Raw genomic sequence first — 20,977 nt, forward strand, 5'->3', positions numbered from 1 at the left:
CTCCAGCTTGGTAAGGGAGAGAGAGAGAATAGGTTGGTCATAGCTACTTTTGGCTCTGGCCCAGTCTACTGCTGGCTTAGAATCTGCTCTCAGTCAGCATATTGTCTGTCCCTGCTTCAGAATGTAAGCAGCAAAGCAATCAGTTATGAATGACATTTAAAAGATGGGTTCTTCTGACCAAAGTCTGAATGGAGCACACTAGGTCCAGTGACTGTAACTGAAAATGAGATCATTGAGTGATGTAAATCAGTGTTCACTAACAGTTTATGATGAACTGAAGTAATTTTCCACCTGGGATTTTAAAGTAATAGTTGGGAATTTCAGCAATATTTTGACAAGCGAGGCTCCAATTTTTATTTGATCTTGTATTTAAAATTTCAAAACAGAGTAAACACATTTTTATCACCACATCATACCAGCTAGGCTGTATTTCTCAATTTATTAGAAACAGCGGTCAGTACATCCTTCTAAAACATTACATGTAAATGTGCTTTATTGCAATCTTTTATTGCATTTTTATTCTAAAGCAAAGTAGGCCAGAATGCTTAGTGTCTGGGATTCCAAAGCTCAACCACCTATTTTAAAAAATAGAAACATACAGTAAGATCATAGCACATTTGGTGACAAGTACAATGTTGCATTACTTATCTAGAAACTACAATATGACTAACATACAATTGTTTTCCTCATGAAGCAGTTTCTTTTTTAAAGTTAAACTACATGAATTTGACTACACCATAAAATGACAGAAGAACAGGTTTTACATACCAACAAGACTACTCAAGTTACATGCTGGAATTTATATTTAAAAAATAACAAAACAAAAACAATCCCCTTTGCTCCATGAGAAGCAACCTTTGACAAATAGCATCCCTTAAAAGAAAAACCAAAATGGATTTCAAGAATGTAGTGTTCATATGCGGGATGTACAGAAGGAGTGCACAGTCCTGGCATACCTCAATACAAAATGAAGCTATCTACTCATTGTTACACGTATTTGTAAAATGAGTCCATACACAGTGATTAATGCTATTATTCTCCTTTGCACATTAGTTCTAGATGGGGTTTTCCCATATTTAAGAACTGCAACTGTTACTGTCTCTCAAAAGGAAATGAGGTCTATATAAAATGCAACCACTTTGCTTTGAATAAACTACAATGCTTTATCTTGAAGCAAATAAGGAAAACACTTTTAAAAAATCGGAAATTTAAAAGCACATCGAGAGTATTAGTGAGGAACCCCACTTTTTTTGGGGGGGGGAGAGAACAAAATGATCCAAACTTTCAGATTGTGAGGTGGGTAAAGCAAGTGAAAATTGTGAATGTGGAGTTTCAGAGGGCCAGGGCTAGTTATGGCCAATGCATATTAGATATATGTATGTGAATTTATTTTCCATATATCTATATACATACAGCACACACACACACACACATACACACACACACACACACACACACACACACACACACGTTGCAGACCAGTACAATCCAATGGTGCTGTAAACTGGCAAAAATTAACAGGTTGAGTTAAATTTCTTTGTAGTCAGTCACTGCAAATACCGAACACTCTACACTCCAAGAAAGACAACACACAGCTGGCTGGCATACAAGGGTGCAATACCACTGAACATACTAGGCCTATGATGGGGGAGGAGAAAGCATGTTGACCCTTGAAAATGTCTTTAAATAGCTTTTCTTTACACACTGTAAATGCCTGTCTGAAAATAAAAAAGTGTCCTGAGGGGCTGATTGGAGAAAAGTGCAAGGCTCTCAATGGTTATAGGCTCTCAATGGATACTAAGCAGTGTGAAACAGAATAAACTTTAACTATGAGCCATTGCTATATGCAATACTCAACCTCTGTGAGCAATAAGACAGGAGTAAGGGATTTTGCTGAAGAATAGTGTATAGTATAAAGGTCTGCATTAAAATTATGGAGCCAGCAAAAATGCTAGTGCTTGAAACCTAGAAAAGTTAGACTGATTTGCTAAACTTCCACTATTTGTTGTTCAGTCAAAACATACTCCAGCCAAGCAAAGCTCTTAGCTCAGGGCTGAGAGTAGATAGGATGTTGAGAGATCCTGTGTATTATTTATAGCCCAATCATACCAGAAGAATAGTGCTTGAGGGACAGTGGGTTTTTAACTCTTCTCCCTGCTGAAAATAAATCATCCCTCATATTTAATATCTGCCCCAAGGGGCTGGGGAGAAAACACAGGCAGCACCCAGTTGTATGTGTTTCCCATAACACACCAAATAGCTTCAGAATGGTGATTTAGCTCATGAAGATGGCACAGGGGGAAAAGCTTCAACCACCACACCCAGAGCTATCTTGGAGTGTAGAAACATTGCAACTGTTTGTACAATTTGGCTTAATAACAGCATTTAGCTTTTAGGCAACTGCCATCTTATGTTAAAGTCACCCTGTAATCCTTAGAGTCAGAGTGGGCTCCATTTACCCCTTCCATGCATGAGCTTTTGGTTGATGGCAAACAGCTGAAGCAAAATGCCTCTTCCCACATCTCTTTACTGGGGGGTGGGGTGAGGTGTAAGAGCAGGTTGTGGGCTTCAGGGAAAAGAATGTGGGGTGCAGTGTCTCATGGACAGGAAGGAGAGGCCAGGGTTGGTCAACACCTCTACAGCTAGCAAGGAGAAAGAACTACTAGGGCAGGTTAGGATGGAAAGCACTGCCTTGGTTAGTGCAAGTGTGTGGAGTCAATGAAAGGTATTGCCTCCATTGCCTGTGTGACTTCCCCTGTCAACTTGGATGAAGCAAGGGTGCTGTGGTGACAGGGAATAGCTCTCCTGACTTAAGGGGAGTCATGAGACTGTGGTGCAGTGCACATCCTCACATCCCTGAGTCTCCTAAGCAGGCAGGGAAGAGTTGAGTGGTGAGGTGTCACTGAGAAAGAGAAGTACAGCAGTTGGAGACTGGTTATGGGTCAGCTGCCTGGGTATGGGTCCCAAGAAGTACCTGACCATGTCCACTGCTTCTGCCAGCCCTTGGACACATCCTTATTCCATTTCTTTTAAGATGTGCTTCCTATCTCAAAATGCCTTAAAACACCTAAATTCTGGAAAATTGCCATTTTCAGGAAATAAAGTAATTCTTATTATGGGGGGGGGGGAACAGAGTTCATGTCTAAAAGTACAATTGCTGCATATCAGAAAATGGAGGTTTCAATAAGTTAAAACTCCAAGTCTGGCTGCTTTTAAGTGCAAGTATTTTAAAGGGTGAAACAAACTGGATGTAAATCTTTACTTCATGAGCATACTGAAACTTTTCAAGTCATGAAGTATATATTTATGAATTCACATTAAAAAGATAAAAATGGGTAGAAGAAAAACCTCGAGCATACATTATGCCCAGATCTGCATTTATACTCTGTCATCTCACAAAAATTGTCTTACATCTGCATACACACAATACATGTTACCACTTCAGATTTTTATTCCCTGTTAGTGTGAATTAAACCAAAACCAAAAAACTACACATTCAAACAAATATTGTTCAAGTACCAAAGAGGGGGCTTTTGTAGACTTGGAAATATGATAGCCAAACAGGAAAATTGCTATGTGAAGAGAACCCATTAAGTCATTGTACATGTTGTCATGGCTTTCCAAGTGACAACATATTTACAGAACCAAACCACCTCAAGCCCTTAATATGTGTCCTACATGTGTCCAGGTTGGCTTCTACAGTCTATTGTGTGCCTGATCTTAAGAAAGACTGAAGAATTGCTGCTATCCCTATTCCTGAGCTTGTGCAGACCGGGGGTTTGGATGGGGGGGGGGAGCGAATATATGAGAACTGTGCTTATGTATGGGTAAACCAAAAACCTACAGTTATGGGGTGGGGGGAGGAAGAGTACTGGAATTAACGAGATTATGCATACTAATTTGTAAGTGATTTCAGTGGCTGGAGGTAGATATAAACTTAAATTTGGGTTGTATGATTGTTTTATGTTGCTTGTGTTGGCTGATCCCCTGCTCCTTTTCATTTTAGGCCATGATCCTAAGAATTGCATCACCAGCTCTACATTTTAACTACAGGAGCTTTTCAAAGTTTGTATCCGGCTAACAACACCACACAGCGCATCAGGTATAATTTCTGAACTCTCCCAAGTTTTAAAAGTGACTTGTTGAGCAAAGAACTGTTGTTTAGTGAAAGGTAATCAGAGCTCCAATGTGCACAAAAAATCAATCTAGCGCACAGACTAGAAAAGTAACCCAGTGAGGCTGGATTTATTCCTACATTCATAAGTAGGATATTCAAGATACTGCTTTGTACAACATAGGTACAGAGGAAAAACTATGTTGTAACCTCCTTATGAATTCTTCCCAAAATTTCTCCTTAACAGTGCTGTATTTGTTCTTATGATATGTGACTGGCAAAGAAATTAGCCTCAGAAGTACTAGCAGTTCAATTACTTTTCAATCTTGGCTGATCTATTGTGCACTGCAGCTACTGCAACAGCTACAGAAAAATATGCAGTTTTCTACTTGTGAGAAAGGAAAATACTGAATCCTCCCCACTAAAGCACTTCAGATAAGCTGCATATTAAGAGCCTTTCTCCCCAACCAGTTTACTGCTTAACAAAAAACATTTACATAGTTGGGTCATTGGAATCAGTATAACATCTAGCAGATAAAAAGAAAGTTCTAAAAAAATGTTCTACTAAAATAAGCCTAGCTCATTGGCTTAAAAAACCCCACACATTCAGCTCTTCTCACCTTCCATTTTGCCATTCTCTGGTGCATTTGTAGAAAGACAGCAAGTTGTGCTAGGGGGCTGATCTTAACAAAGGTGAACTCTGAGAATTTGGAATGCTGCCACTTGAGGTCAGCTAACTGGTGTGAAAAATTAGGCATGAGAACATTAAATCAAGAAATGTTGATGGAAGCTGAATGGTGGTAGAAGAACATTTCTTCTACAAACTTTCATTTGTAAACTGCAAAATGATTTTTCACTTGCAAAGTCCATCCAAAAATGTTCAATGTGAGAGGCATTGCAAGCATGTGAACACCAGTTGGCTGTTATTTATAAGCCAAAAGGAAGCCATGTATATATGTTTACTTTCCTCAAAATTCTAATCTAAATGTGTCAGAATGTGCCAGTTTAAAGGGAAGTAAATCAAGGCACCTTGTGAGATGAAGTACACATAAAGTTAATTGTAAATTTTTAAAAAATGAACCTAAAGGAAGCATATGAATTTACTGATACTCTGAATACAGTAACAGAAGCCAAAGGATTGTATCCCCAGGGCCATGTTAGTCCTACTTAGGAGTAGACCCATTGAAGTCAATGGACATGACAAACTTGGGTTCATTTAATTTCAGTGGGTCTTTTTGAGAGGGACTAGCACTGGACTCAGTGACTTCATAGGGGCAAACCCAAATGAAGTTAATGCAAAACAGTGGAGGCTGTGTGGTATGGCCTAAATTGCCAATTAGCTCATTGTTTGGTTATAACATTAAAATGTGAAGATTTATAATTGGTAGTTGTGGGAAAACATTCCACTGATTCTGAGTAAGTCAGAACAAGCCTCTATGGTCTAGGCTAGATTTAATGACAGAGTAGTATTAAGCAATGTGCAGGTACCAAATTAGAATGTGCAAGCTGGTTAGGCTTCCAGAGGAGGTATAAAGTCTCAACCTGATGACTCTGAAAAGTGGCAAAATCCAGTGCCACGCTTAATAAAAATAGCATATTGCTGCTGGCTAAAGAGGATGTGGGGGTGGACAGGCCTGGGAAGAGAGGGACTGAAGAGATGGTGGCACATTAAGTTATTAACTATCGTCTCACAAATTTAAAGACTACAGGATGGGGTTTTTTTTTACAACCATGGTTCCATTTTTAGAAGATCATGTTCCAGCTGGTTAGCCAGCACTTAGCTTAAGTGGCAGTAGATTAGTGCAAAACAGAAGTGCTTTTGGGACATGTCAAGCAATCTAGTTTAGCCCCTCCAGTTGCTGATTAGTGCTCAAATTTTATCATTTTCCTGTTCAGCAATTTCATATTCTGCATAATACTTCTAAGCTCCCTTATAGTGCATTCTGCTTTGTGTAAACATTAGAATCTAACAGTCTGGGGGTTCAAGGTGGCACTGAAGGTAGGTTGGAGCCAGAAAAGATCCAAATGTCCCAACTCCCTGGCATGCACTTCAAATACTACACAGAAAAAGGAAAGACTTCATGCTGAAACTACCGATTTGTCCTTGTTGTGTAAGCAAGTGTTCTAGCTCAAATATAATCTTTAGAAATTACAATAAATCAACAAGGGCATACATGTAGTGACAAAAAAAAGGTAAATACAGCATTGTCAGAGCACAAATTCTCACAGTCTAGTGGATCCAGTTCTCACTATTTGCTATAATTTCGTTATTTGATGTTACATATAATCCAGATGAATCTGATGGCAGATGACCAAGCAAAGCTGTTTACATACTGATAGATTCTACCACTTTATATCTTTACTAGTCCCATTGAATTCAGCTACCCAAATATTTGTCTTATGGTAAGCCAGCAATGAATTCTAAGGTTATACAACCTGTACAATGGATTTCGTGATTTAGGGTGCAATCCAAATGCATTATAAACACAGTTTTGTAGCCAGTTTCAACAGTATATAGACTGCACCCATAGGGGTTTTTTGTTTTTTTGTTTTTTGGTTTAGCAAGCCATTGAGAAGCAATCCATTGCACTTCTAAAGTTTTTTTTTAAAAAACAACAACAACAAATGTTTTTAAAACAGAAAATTCATTGTTTAGCATCTTATAAACATGCCAGGTGCCAGCTTCATTCTGCTTAACATTCCAAAGCTTAGTATTTTTTTAAAACAAAATCTGACATCCTTGGAAGAAAGGAACCACATTTTGAAAATAATCAAGGGGGAAGTGGTGCAGTTACATCAGGTCAGGTTAGTTTTCAAAACAACAGAAGACTTTTTAGCTTTTATAGTTCTCTCTTCAAGTTTTGGCAAGTGTGATTGCAAATGCAATCTACCCACCCCCCCAAATCCAGCAATGAAAGTAGTTTTGGTGGGTTCAATTTGGTTTCTTTTATTTGAAGACCGGTAAGTACTATTGAAACCAATGTTTTGCTATGTTGGTAAAATATAAAGCAATATTTCCTTGAGGATATTCTTTTAAATAAGAACCTGAAACTCTCCCCATAATTCCTTTGGTCTCCTCTCACCAAATACCATGCTACATCAAGATGAGCCCTCATGTGTAAGTTTGTCTGACTTGCAGCCAAGCTGCTAAAATTAACAGGGAAGTTTCTGGAGTAGAGACTTTCCCTACATTTTCCTGGAGCTTAAGACTGAAAGACATTACTAATACCTCAGAAAAACAAAATCCAAGTAGAAGTTCCGCTGATGGTGCCTGGCAAAAGTTTTGCTTTTAGTTCTTTCTTTATGCATCTTTAAAGAGATAACTTGTTCCTTATAGGGAAAATGAGAGAGTCTCCTTATATAAAAACACAGCTGATCTCCAGGTAGCACCAGGGCACCAACCCCAAAGCTATTATTTTGTTGCTGCTAGGTCTCCAATTCACATTCATCAAATCATTTCTTGTGCAAAACAAGCAGTCTTAAGGAGAAAGAATGCCCTCTGGGTTTTAGTAAAAACTGTAGAAAAGAAATCCGGGAACCAACACTTCACCTATACTCCACCCTCCTAGAATTTATCTACAGAGGGAGGGCATCTGTGCGTTGACGGGATAAGCGAGCCGGACATTGAGGGAGTCATTGTGTTGGACAAGGGAGGTATGCTGGTAATGAAGGACTAATTCTTTTAGGGTAGTGTAAAGGTTATATGGCTCTGCAAACCCATAACCTCTTGGAGTGCTGTAAATCACACAGTGTTTAACTTCACCATCAGCTCTGTTAAAAAAATAGAAAATTAAAAATTAACATGATAGTAATTTAGAAGGATTACAACAAGTGAGATACTGAAAAGTCATGATAAACATCAAGGAACCTTGGATACAACAGTATTCCTGTAATGATTTTCATGTTTAGAATGGCTTGCTGTCTCATGAATGCTTGTTACGGTGCAGTGAAGGCTTTTTAAAAAAGCCTTTCAGGTTGTGACAGAGGTTCCTATTCTACCTGAATTTCATCTTCCAAACCCTCTACAGCTTAGCTTTATACAATATATAACATATTTACAATAAAGATTTTTTTTTTTGCCAGAGAACCTGCTTTTGGACTTAACTTTCAGTAAATCCATTTCAAAAAAATTAAAGCAGTTCAGGTAAGTGGCATTTAAGGTTCCAGTACTATTCCTGGGCAGATCCTAAGGAGCTCATTTGACCAGAATACATAGGGCAAACATTCATTCAGTATTAAAGCACATATAATTCTATCACACATGTAAGCAGAATAAATACCCAACCTGCGAAGCATTTCAAGAACTACAAATTACCCATAATCTATGGAAATGTACATCCTCTAGCTCTTGTAGAAACTTGTTTTGCTTATGTCACAAGAGCAGGAAGATACTAAACAATTTAACTTACTGACTGCACTAACATTATTGACAAAAGATATGATTGTGGACAATTCCCAACACATTATTTCCACAACATGGTGCCCTCTAGATGTAACTCCCATCATCCCTGACCATTGGTCATGTTGGTTGGAGCTGAATGGAGGTGGGGAAAGGCAATTAGCTCAGTGGTAGAGCGTCTGTTGGAAGATTAGAACAGCCAAAAGAAAGTTATTCACATAGTGCATGGTTAAACTATGGAATTCACATAATGCATAGTTAAACTATGTATCACAGTATTTTAATATTCTTTTGGAAGCCGCCCAGAGTGGCTGGGGAAACCCAGCCAGATGGGCGGGGTATAAATAATAAATTATTATTATTATTATTATTTGCTCCACAAGTAGTAGTGATAGCCAGAGGGCTTTAAAAGAGAATTAGACACTAACCACAATGGCTGTGGTCTACCACCAAGGTTGGAGACACAGTATCCCCATAAACGCCAGGGAGAGTTCTGTTGCTGCTTTGGTATCTGTAAGAATAGGCCAATCCATTGGCCAATCCAGCAGGCTTTTGTGTTTGTATGCTTTGTATGTGGAAGGTCCCAGGTTTGATCCCTGGCACTTTCAGGTAGGGCTTGGGAGAGGACCCTGTCTGAAATCTTGGAAAGCTACTGCCAGCAGACAATACTGAGGTAGATGGAGTATAAGACAGCTTCCTAAGTTCCTATACCAATCCAAACAACCAGAGGGCACCAGGTTGGGGAGGACTGCTTAAGTTGATATGCCATGTTATAATCTAAATGCTAAGAAATGTCTTCATCTTTTAAGAGACCACTGACCCAACTAAATGACTAATGATGAACAGAGACTGAATTAAATTTCTCTCACTCCTGCTACCAAAGCTATTTTAATTGCAGATGTTGAGACACCAGTCCTTTGCACTATTGTATCCATGAAGAGATGCCAATTTTTTTCACTAAAATAGTGCATTTCTGAGCAAGATCTGGCTGCATGATTTGGAAGCAATAGCGAACCAGAAGAGTAGGCTCTAAGTAGCTGTTCACATGGGCAAATCAAGGCACTCAGTATTTTTCTTGAGTGTATATAATGATGACACTGAAAGCTTAAAAACACTTTAGAATATTTTTGTCAAGAGGACTAGGCAAAGAATGCAAATACAAGAGAGTCACAAACAGTATATAGATTATGGGACTGAGGTCTGGTTCTCTTAGTACTGGTTGTGCTGTGCCATTTAATTTACCATGTTTACTCGAATCTAATGCTCACCTTTTGGGGGCAAATTACACTGCGAAAATTGAGGTGCGCATTAGATTCAATGGCGCGTTAGACTCAAGTAAATACGGTAGAAAGCTAACCAAGTAAGCATTCAGTTATTTTTACGTTGCATTCTTCGTGTTAAACCCATTTTTAATTAAGAAAATATAAGGCAAAAAGCTATCCAAGTTATGCAGCCAAATTCTATACAGGGTTATTTTGATGCAAGTTCCACCAAATTTATTAGTCTAATGTGGCTGACTCCCCTGTAAGTGCACATAGAGGACTTGACCTAAAAGAAATCCAGGGAATCACTACTTACACCACAGAACAAGCATAACAGCCTTTCTTGCTACTTTCTCGAATTAAAAATGCTCCATCAGGTTTCCCACAAAGCAAATCTTCTGCTTGGATGCGATTGATATCTCCCACAAACCAAGATGTTTCATCATAATGTGGCAGATTTTCATCCTCCTCATTTGTAAAGTATGTACTAGGAAGAGACAACAAATCTTATTTCCTTAATGCAGGAATATTTCTGTATTAGGATTACTTGTTCTTGCATGAAGCAATTCATGCAAACAACAACAGAGGCCTAACTCACATTATTTTTATACCACTGTTAATTCCTGTGTATATGGGACCAAGCCCTGGAGAAATCAGCAGTAGTTTTATGGTGCACAAGAAAACACTTTCATTGTCTCAGACGCTTACATTTCATCCATGCAAGATAATAGATACTAAAATTTTAAAAAAATTAATTTGTACTAGTTATATATCACTAGTAGTAAATATGTTAGAGGGATGGATAGAGTTATTTTTTTTCTGAATGATTCTTCTGGAACTGTACACCACGAAGAGAAAAATCCCTTGGTGTTATCTGAAAATCTATATGCATGACCAGATACTGTCACATGATTAGGAAAAAGTGTACATGGTATGACAGCCACATGCATGTACACCAACACAGAGCTACACACTCCTGTCATGCACTATTTCTATACACTTTAATCATACATACTGCAAAATTCAGAGTAGTTGTACAAAAACACTTACTCAATATTTTCGTTTTTTATTCCAAGCCAGTCGTTTATTCGTTTCTGCCTCACTCCTTTATGATTAAGCCAGCTGCCAGAGAGAAAATATACTGTAATACGGTCTAATAGTTAATATCATCTACAAAAAGGACACTTAACAATTCATAACATTCTGAGGCCATAATTGGTCTTCCTATAGCAGTGTCCTTACTGAAGGAATATATCAAAACCTGAATTAGAAAAAGCATAGTTAGTTGTACTTACTGCATATGGCTGCACATTGTACAACATTTTAAGCCTTTTGGAAAATTGACCTCCTCTATGTAAGATTTTCACTCACATCCCTTCCTTCCCCCTCCTAGCAAGATACCGGATTTGCTCACTGGATATCCCAATTCCATTTAGTGGGTAAGCAGTTAATGTTCAGAAAAGCAGCTTATCTACGAGGGCGCTGGTTAGTTATCTGCTGACTTGGTACACCCAGTGTGGATTCAGTATAGGCTCTATTTCACTTCAAAGCTAACAAGAAAATTCAGCTGGAACCAGAAATGTTCCATACAAGACATGCTATGGATTAGTTATTATTAAGCCAAGCACTTATTACATGAGTGCTGAAAAGGCTAACCAACTGTTAACGTCCTTTCATGTTAAGTGCTCAGCTTTCTTTCCATTAATATATTTGGGCCAAATTAGATGAGACACCATTCATACAATTAATAGGAATTGTGTGAATTTTTCTTGTAAGTAATTTGAAAGAACATATCCCCCATCTGTGCTTTAAAGCCTGCTTGTAGCTCCAACAGTAGCTGAAGTCAGTTTTAAGAAGCAGGACCTTCTTTGTTTGGGCACCCTGAATATGGAACTCGCTCCCATTGGAGATGTTGTTGTCCCCCATGTTATCTATTCTCAAATGCCAAGTTAAGACATACCTGTCATATCAAACATGAAGGATTTTTATTTTTAGCCACTGACTGTTTTATGATGCTTATGCATTTTAATGATTTTATGGTTGTTGAGTATATTTACTGACTAGTTATTGTACTGTCCTAGAAAACCTTTGGGATGAAAGGCAGGTTATAAATAAAGCAAATAAGTGAATAAGTACAGTAGACCTGATCTGCATCTGTACCAGAGTAGGGGTCTTTAATCATTAGGTGACATGAAGAGCCCAATCTGGATTGGGACACAAGTGGAGGGTTAAAGCTCCCATCCCCACCAGGGTTTTAATCTAGATCAGGCCCACTCTATTTACTTCTAAAATGACACCAACACAATTGCTAATTCTGTGAATGACCCTAACCAGAATACTGGAGACTCACAGACCGACTATTACTTACACAAGGTACTGATCTCTGATTTTGCGCAGCTGCATAAGATCAGGTTTGATACTGTTCATTTTCTTGTCAGTTTCCCGGTTGTCTAGAGCTTGCTTCTTCAAATCCTGTTCCAGTTGCAGCTTACTATCATGGATTTCACCCAGACGTGATTTTAATTTTTCATAATTCATTGCAATGCTGTAAAGAAGTGACTAGTTTTTAAAGGGTAAAAGTTACACACAAAAATAACCACTCTCATCTACAACTAAATAGTACATAGTGACTGTATTAGGCACTGTGGAAGACATTGGCTTCATTCATTCATTTCAGACTAAAAGTGTAGCTACCCAAGAGCTTCCTGATCCTTTTACAACTTAAGCACTAAACCACAGGTGCAGAAAGTCTACCTTGGAATAGCAGTTGTAAGCTGTAGAACAGGACATTCTAGCAAAAGCACCTGGACAATACCACTTCTTCCTCTCTATTATCTAAATATTATTTGGACGAAGACTTTCATGACTAAAATTATGCTAACAGAACATGATTCTTGATCTGAGCTTAACTGAAGAAAAAATGGAAAAGTTTGAGCAGTCTCAAAAGTAAAGAGACCACATGCATCAGATATGATCCTAGCTGCATCTTATAATCCTCCACTGATACCCTGCTGCATCTGTCTCCTTCTTCAGAGATAAAGTAGGTGGCCACAGCAGACAGGACCTTTTACATATTGGCATAGAGGTTGCTGAATAAAACAGGGAGCATGTGCTGCAGAGTCTGCTTTATTTGGGCATGATTTAATTTGCCTTTCCTGTGTAGATTCTGCTGGTTTAATATAATAATGCTAGGTTTTTTTATTCCATTTGTTGTTTTCATTATGAAAACACTTCTGAAAATTGCCCTGTAAGCTGTATTAGAGGCCTTGTTAAGGAGAATAAAGATTTAAATTAATTTTAAAAATGAAGATAAGTTACCATATTGTTTAGTACAAGCTGCCCAACTACTACCATTTGAACTTTAGAAGTCATTTTGCCTGGATAAGATACCTCACATGAATACTTTTCACAGTTATTAGAAAAACCATCCACACTATTGTTCATGTTGTTTCATTATCTAACAAATTATTTAATTGAGAATCTATGCTGTTAAGAACACTCTTAAGAATAGCCACCTAAGTCTAGCAAACTGTCTCCAACAGTGATCAACCATATTTCCATTTAGGTAGCTGCCCTTTCCTAAACCTTTTCCAGCTCTATTAAAATTCTGTCATTCCTTTTTCAGAAGAAGTTGATCTGGAGCTCTTCATCCTGCTTGGGATTGCACTTCTTGAGTAATTTCAACTCAATCCACGATTTACTAAATTTTAAACATGGAAAAAGTTGCTATCTAAATTCAACAGAACACCAGGTAACATGCAGTCAGTTTCCTTGTAAATTTCATATAGTGCGGAAATTGCTTACAACAAAGGTGTCTGATCTATAGCACAGTAGTTATGTAACTAAATACAGTGGTGCCTCGCAAGACGAAATTAATTCGTTCTGCGAGTTTTTTCGTCTTGCGAAGCACAGTTTCCCATAGGAAACGGTTTTAAGAAAAAGGAAACAAACTTGCAAGACGTTTTCGTCTTGCCAAGCAAGCCCATAGGGAAATTCGTCTTGCAAAGCAACTCAAAAAATGAAAAACTCTTTCGTCTTGCGAGGCATTCGTCTTGCAAGGTACCACTGTATGATGATATAGTGTACAGTGGAGGTCAATGGGAGAAATTATAATTATGGAGAACACAAATACAGTTACTACCTGAGGCCAGGACTGGCAACAGAAGTGGCATTTGGGCAGACCTACCGTTCAATTTCCTTCTCATTTCCTTCTCTTCTGAATCGTTCAATGTATTCTTTGCTATATCGCTCTTGGGTGTGACACTGCTCTTCAAATATTTTAATTGTTTCATTAAAAGCTTCTATTGCTGTTCTCTTCATTTGAATTTCCTGCGCAGAAAAACCAATTTCAAAAATCACCATTACTCACCAGAAGCACAAAGCTGTAGAACTATTTGATTATTATTTTTACATAAATCAAAGCAGATAATTTATAGGTCTATATAATTTGATTCTGTATTGGAAAGTATATAATCCAAACACTGAGTGAATTACCAGTTTAAAGTATCTAATCTACAAGACCCTCTTGGTTAGTCAGATACACCTGCTTTGCCTTCTTTCACCTTGAGAAAAAAAGGGATCATGTTGTTGTACAACTTTACTGAGCATTTCACAAAATAAAGCTATTAAAGCAGTTTACAAAACAAAACAAAACAAAACAACCCAAGTTCTAAGAACAATATCATTTCAACAAACTCTAAAGATATGCAATTGTTTCATAAATGACTGGTTACACACATCAGGGAACGCCTTAAACAAAAACGTATTCAATACATGCCTACACGGTATGACACAAGGCACCTGTCTAATTTTGGCAGGTTACTTGAGAGACTGTCTTATGCCAAACACACCCAGCAGATTGCTGTTGTCTAGGGGAGGGTCCTGCAAGTTTCAGCATCTCAGAAGCCCACTATGCAGTAACTCAGAGAAAAGCTTTTAGTGTGGCTGCCCCTGTTCTGTGGAATAGCATTTCTACCAGACCATTTCTACCGAGATATGACAGGTGCCCACAATCTGCAAACAGTTGAAGACATTTTTGTTCCAACAAGCTTTCCCAGTTGTATACACAAGTCTTTATCATGAGTCTCTATCTGTTAGGGTTTTAATCTTGTTTAAAATGTATTTTTTTACTTTGTCTTTTTAACTGTTTTTAATTATGTTATGTGTAAATCACCCTGAGATGGTGGTTTAAAAGGCTTTTAATAAATTAAGTGCAATATTAATAACAGATTCTAAAGAGCTAGAGCTGCAACACTAAAAGTGCAGTTTCTAATACAAACTAAGTGCACCTCTAGGGCATATACACATATCATTTTTTTCTTATGCCACCTTTCCATAGATAAAACCATGCTTAAGGTAGCTTACAACTTGAAAAAAATTGTGTAATTAGAAATATAACAAAAATAGCCACTAACAATATCTAAAACTCATCAAAAAGTACACAACCTAATTAACAATTTCCACATTAAATCATAGTAAGATCCACAGTAAGCCCAAGGGAAGCCCCATAGAGTGTGTGTTGCAGGAATGCAGCCTTGAGGTTAGTAGAGTGGCCAAGCTATCTTGGTCCAGGAAAAGTCATAGGTGTCTTACTAACTGAAGCTGGTAGAAGACACTTCTAGCCTCCAAGGCCACCTATACCTTAAGTGACAAAGATGGATACAGGAGCACTTCCAGATAACATACCTGCTCTTTCAGAGGCGGTGCAACCCCATTCAGAACATGTAACTGACCTATATCCAAGACATGGGGACCACTCACCCACAAGACCTATGCCTTGTCAGAGTTTAAACTCAGCTTATCTGCTGCTATCCAACCCACCACTGCAGACGGATACTGGTCCAGCCTACACAGCCACTCCGTCAGATGTTACATAAAAACAGTGGTGTGTGTTATCAGCATACTAATAGCACTTTGCTCCAAATTCCTTAATGCCCACTCTGAAAGGCTTCATACAGATGTTAAAAAGAATTGGGGACATAAATAGGGACCCTGTGGCTATCCAGTTCCCATCACTCCTGTGGATTGGCTATGATGGCTAGGGGCTGATGGGAACTGGGAGTCCAACAACATGATTACAACTCATACAGTATACAGAATTGGGAGAAACTAGCTCCAATCCTGGTGATCAGCTACAGTGTCAGGATTGAAGCCAGGGCCTCATTTATACAAACCATCTACTCTATCTAATACAGGTACCTGAGAGCACTCATGGATGGATTTCAAGTGCAAAGTTACACACATGCAAGTATATTTATAGGTATGAAGGGGAGACTTGTGGTGATTTTGCTAGTGACCTCTATGCACATGTCATTTTTTGTTGCCCTGAATCTGCAAAACCATGGCTTCAGACATAATTCCTAGCTAGCCAAAGCAGTTTGTACAAGTCACAGACTTGGATCCTGAGACCCATTAAATGCAACAAGAGGTTACAGTGTTTCAGTAATGACTGCACAAGCAGAGACTCGGGAAGAAATATTCCTTTCACAGGAATATTACACAGCCTTACACAGTGTATTTACATCATCTTAGAATATTTTCATACAAACACCAAAATCCATATTTTATATAACTCTTTGTGCTGACGTTAGAAAAAACCAACACAGAGACCCAGTACATTCAAAATATATTCCAAATAGATGAATCAAATATTCTTACACAACACACCATGCCAACTCTTGTCAATGGTGATGGGATACATGCCTCAAAGACTTTCTAGGGTGCATTTCAGTTTTTTCCTGTTTGTTTGCAGGCTCATTTGTTTGCAATACTATTTGATTTAATATTTCAGTTTAATTAAATCTATACGGTTTTTTTCACCCTATAGGACGTACTCCCCCCCCTCCAAATGAAGGGGGAATGTGTGTGCGTCCTATGGGGCGAATACCGCACCGGGCTACCAAAGGTTGCACAGAGCTGCCTGAGTTCCGAAGCCTGGGGCGCGCTGAAGAGCACGCCCGGGCTTCGCGCAGCTCTTTGCAAGCCTGGGGAGACCGGCCGGCTCCCTAGGCTTGCGGATAGCAGGCTGTTCTGGGGGCTGGGGTCGCGGGGAGCTCGGGCTTCCCCCGCGTCAGCCCCGTGCCTGGGGGGGATTTTTTTTTCTTTATTCCCCCCCCCAAAAAAAACTAGGTGCGTCCTATGGGGCGAAAAATACGGTATATATTACCCAATGCTCAGTGTGCAGTTTATTTGATGAAATAATCATTTGTGAGCACAGCTTTAGAAGCAGTAACTATTAGACAGACTGGCTCCTCAAAGAATCAAGCCAGTCTTGCACAAATTATTGTGCAATGCACACCAGCATAATGGCTTACATAAAGAGTTCTTTACTCATAATATTACCCAGTGCAAACACTTTCTATCAAGTTTGAACTCTGTTTCTGTTAGCGCAAAATGCTTTGCTTTCATGGAAAATTTTGTTAGGAGGTAAGCTGTACTATTTAAAGACAGGAGGTCCCCCACCCCACCCGCTGCCATTTCTCTGCTAGACTACCACTTAGCAGATTCATGATGCTGTGCTGAAATGTTCCACAGCAGAGCATGATCTTCCTGATAGCTTGGCATCCAAGACTATACACTCAAGAATGCCATTCATTCAAAATCTGTAACAGTTCCCTTCTGCTGGATGTGGAGCAGATTCCTTTTCCTATGCTGGCCTCTAACATACAAAGCAGGGGATAAAAGGTAGGTGGGAAGTGTGTCTTTAGCTTTCATCCCAGCTACTTTATCTGTGCAACCTCTCCTCCTAGCTGCTTTTGCTCCAGGCTGGCTCCAACACCAGGTTTCTCAGTACTGTGAGCAAAAGAGCACAGATCAAACACTGTTCCCCCAATTTGGATTGGAGATTGTATATTTGCTGTTAAACTCTAGTTCAGGCCCAAGTAACCATAAGAACACAATGCAACAACACACCTGTGATGTTCTAGTGTATTCTTCATATAGTCTGTCATATTCTTTACTTTTCTCCTGATACTGGGTGTGGTACTCCTGAAGCTTTTTGCCCACGGCATCAATATTATCTTCTTTTACCAACTGATCCTGCATACATAAAAAAGAAAATAAGTATACTTTTCTCTGAAAGACATTCCAGTGCTGACCTATCTGCAGAACTACCCTTATGGAAACACAAGACAGTCTTAGCCTGAACAACAAAGCCTCTCTATACATCTACCAAGACATTATCCTTAACTTCTGAACAATGACTATTCCTGTTACTCAGGAAATACGTATAAATGTTTGAGATTGTAGAATTAACAAATTAGTTTTGGGACCTTTTATTTGAGCAAGCACTTGCTTAATCAGCAATATTTTTTTAAGAGAGCATGGTAGGCTTTCAATACTCTAATGTTTCTTCTACAAAAAAAAATATTTATACTATTTTGCCTTTGTAAACTTTATAGTTTGGAAGAGATACCAATAATGACAGGAAAAAATAGCGGGCAAAGTTCCAGATTTACTAAAAAGCAGAGAATCAGTTCATCTTCATTTCTCTTGCAAGATTAAAGCTTTTATGCACATATAATACAGCCAATGAGAGACTACGACAAGCATGAATTTAAAGGAGTGTATGCCAAATTAGGGACCAGCTACTTCCTAATATAGTGATGAATGTTAGTGTTCTCATACAAAACCCTGTCTTTAGAAAATTTTTTTATTATTAAAACTCAATAAAAACACATTTAATGGTAATACAAATTGTAATACAGGGTTCTTTGAAAATCTCACCTGCTGGTATCTGGATACAGGATACATAAGCTTCACATCTAGTTTAGGGTTATATTGGGCAAGAGACTCATGGTGATAGTGGTTAATCAGTTCCACAACAGAATTGAATGTCAGTGGATCAGAAAAACCGTATTTCCCATCCCGGTGATAAATTTTTATCAATTTATTGTTGCCACCCTTTCTGCAATAGACAGAATTAAAGAAAACAAGCATATCATTATGTGCATTCATGTTGCATACTGTACGCATGCTAAATCAAAAAGTCAAACGAACTCCTGCATAGTTACTTTGCACTACATGTTGTTGACTTTGTATGTAGCATCCCATGCAATACTGTAATTTGAGAGTAATATTCAGTCAAAAACATCTTAACTGTAGTTGTCACAGGCTTCACTAATTTGTAAAAGGATTAACTAGAATTTCTCCAAAGGAAGTTCAAGAATTACCATTTTTTTAGTATTGAGGAATTGTATAAAGGAATAGTTGACCTTTTAGCACATCATATGGTCCAGTTACTTTGACAGTACTTGTTTCCTACAAAACTTCATGCCTAACAAGCTAGGTGGCCACTAATATACCTCACCAGTTTGTTCACCATAGCTAGTCCTGGATTCAGTCTTGCATACATAAGTCTTGCCTACATGTACATAGGGGCTACTGAGGGTTAGCGAATGTGGGGGCCTCTAGATGTTGCTGAACTATAACCCCCATCCATTCCTCAGCACTGACCATGATGTTTGCACTGATGGGAGTCCAACAATATCTGAAAGGCAGCATGTTGACTATCTGTGGTTACTCAGGTAACAACAATGTTGGTACTTAAACTAAATCATGGTTAGTACTATGTGAATGAGCTGGAGTGAAATGCTGGGCCCCACATCTCCCCTATGAAGTTGAGGGAAGACTTCAGCAGTGTTTACATTCACTTTCAGGGAGTCCTGGCTTGTTATGTTTAAACCCAGAATCCTGATATAAAACAAACTCTGGTAAATTCCATAATCAGCCACCTTTAAGTAAAAACATGTGTTACAAAGCTAACTTGTAAAACTAAGCAGAATTTCTTTTAAGCCAGGTTACCCAATTCAAATGTTATAACCAGCGAAGATTCCCTGTAAATGAAATGAAACTCATAGTCTCCAGACTATGCATAAGTATGTGAGCCGAATGCATTACTTGGGCTCATTCACATATCACTAAACCAAACTTTTGATTTGTGCAATGTGGTCACCATTTACCCTAAGTTTCTATGCAGAATGAGTCCAGGAACAAGCCTTGGGCTTGTGCACTCCCTCCATAGGCACTTTCACAGCAGAAATATGTATTAATAAAAAGAGGCAGCCTACATTTACTTAATGATAAATGCTATTAATTTCTGCTGAGAAAAATAAAGCACTACGTTTGGGGACAACATTATAGGGAAGCTAAAACCTACCTATCACTCCCAATACCAAACATATACAGCCATTAAGAATTCCATCAGAAAGCAAGACTAGGCTTGTTGGGGAGAGGAAAAGTTTATGATATCCCATCTCCCATCTGATTAGGATGCAGGTACAAGCATGACAACATTTTTAATCCTTCCAGTTTGGGATAAGTGGAAAGTGTTCCTTACTTCTTTCTACCTACAATAACTTTGGGAAGAGGATTAAGATTTGACATGGGAGAAGCAACAGTCTTAAGTGATGGGTAGCTTTGTGAGAGAAGTAAAGGGGGGGGAAAGGGTTGAGATTCTTCATCCCTCCCTTTCCCATCTTTTAGCCATTGGTGAAATTACAGCATATGGGGATGGCTATATACACTTTGTACTAAGACATTCCAAATGTCCTGCAAAGGAAAGACAAATTCCTCAAAAAGAGGGGTTGAGATCCTTAGTTTGCTTATTTTATGCTGCCTTCAGAATTGAAATACTCAAGTTTTCTTTTAGCAAGAACTGGGGACAGGAGAGGAGAGAACAAGAAAAGAATGTGAAGAGCTACAGAGAAGTTGTAGGGTTCAACAAAGAGCTGTGCAAGGTCCTGAAGCCACATTACCCTTGCCCACTCTATTCTACCTTCACAGACGGAAGCCTCTGTAGTGTCAAAAAGCTAGAACAAGAGTAGCCAACATGGTGCCTCCATATTTTGTGAACTACAAGTTCCCAGCAGCCCCAACCAGCATAGCCAATGGTCGGGAAGATGGGAATTGTAGTCCCAAATATATGGAGAGCTACCCCTAAACACAAAATTGGTTTTAAACAGAAAAAGCTAATAATTCTCATGATGCCAAAGTCCACTACAGATTGAAAATTATTTGATGCAGCATAAAGTTGTTCATTCTGCGCTCTCTTTGTATAGCCTAGCAGAAAATGTAAACAAAGTTCTAAGATAATGAAAACATGTTGCTTGTATTTACACTAGCTACAAACACCTAGACAAATTTATCAGCAGGTACTACCTACAATTTGTGCAGGACAATAGAGAGGGCAAAGTCAAAATTATT

At 38.6% G+C, this 20,977-nt stretch overlaps 1 protein-coding gene and 1 long non-coding RNA gene across 8 annotated transcripts in view; one reads left to right on the plus strand and one right to left on the minus strand.

Annotated features, from left to right (window-relative positions):
• Nucleotides 1-420: 420 nt before the first annotated feature.
• LOC310709640 (phosphatidylinositol 3-kinase regulatory subunit gamma) overlaps nt 421-20,977 on the minus strand; it is a 248,789-nt gene continuing 228,232 nt past the window's right edge. For 5 of the 7 annotated variants that reach the window (XM_083509581.1, XM_083509579.1, XM_083509580.1 and 2 more), the window contains 7 exons: nt 18,500-18,680; nt 17,687-17,812; nt 13,962-14,104; nt 12,144-12,320; nt 10,826-10,897; nt 10,092-10,262; nt 421-7,885 (listed from right to left, as the gene is read on the minus strand). In XM_083509581.1, the coding sequence (XP_083365707.1) occupies nt 7,687-7,885; nt 10,092-10,262; nt 10,826-10,897; nt 12,144-12,320; nt 13,962-14,104; nt 17,687-17,812; nt 18,500-18,680 (1,069 nt within the window). In that variant the 3' untranslated portion in view covers nt 421-7,686. The remainder of the gene's footprint in view (nt 7,886-10,091; nt 10,263-10,825; nt 10,898-12,143; nt 12,321-13,961; nt 14,105-17,686; nt 17,813-18,499; nt 18,681-20,977) is intronic. The other 2 variants (XM_083509582.1, XM_083509585.1) reach the window with 1 other exon arrangement.
• LOC310709721 lies at nt 4,005-20,974 on the plus strand. The gene is made up of 3 exons (XR_014527630.1): nt 4,005-4,102; nt 15,970-16,034; nt 20,424-20,974. It is a non-coding gene; the product is annotated as an uncharacterized lncRNA (long non-coding RNA).

The sequence above is a fragment of the Podarcis liolepis genome, assembly GCF_965112155.1.
Source record: "Podarcis liolepis genome assembly, chromosome: 6".
NCBI classification, from domain to species: domain Eukaryota; kingdom Metazoa; phylum Chordata; class Lepidosauria; order Squamata; family Lacertidae; genus Podarcis; species Podarcis liolepis.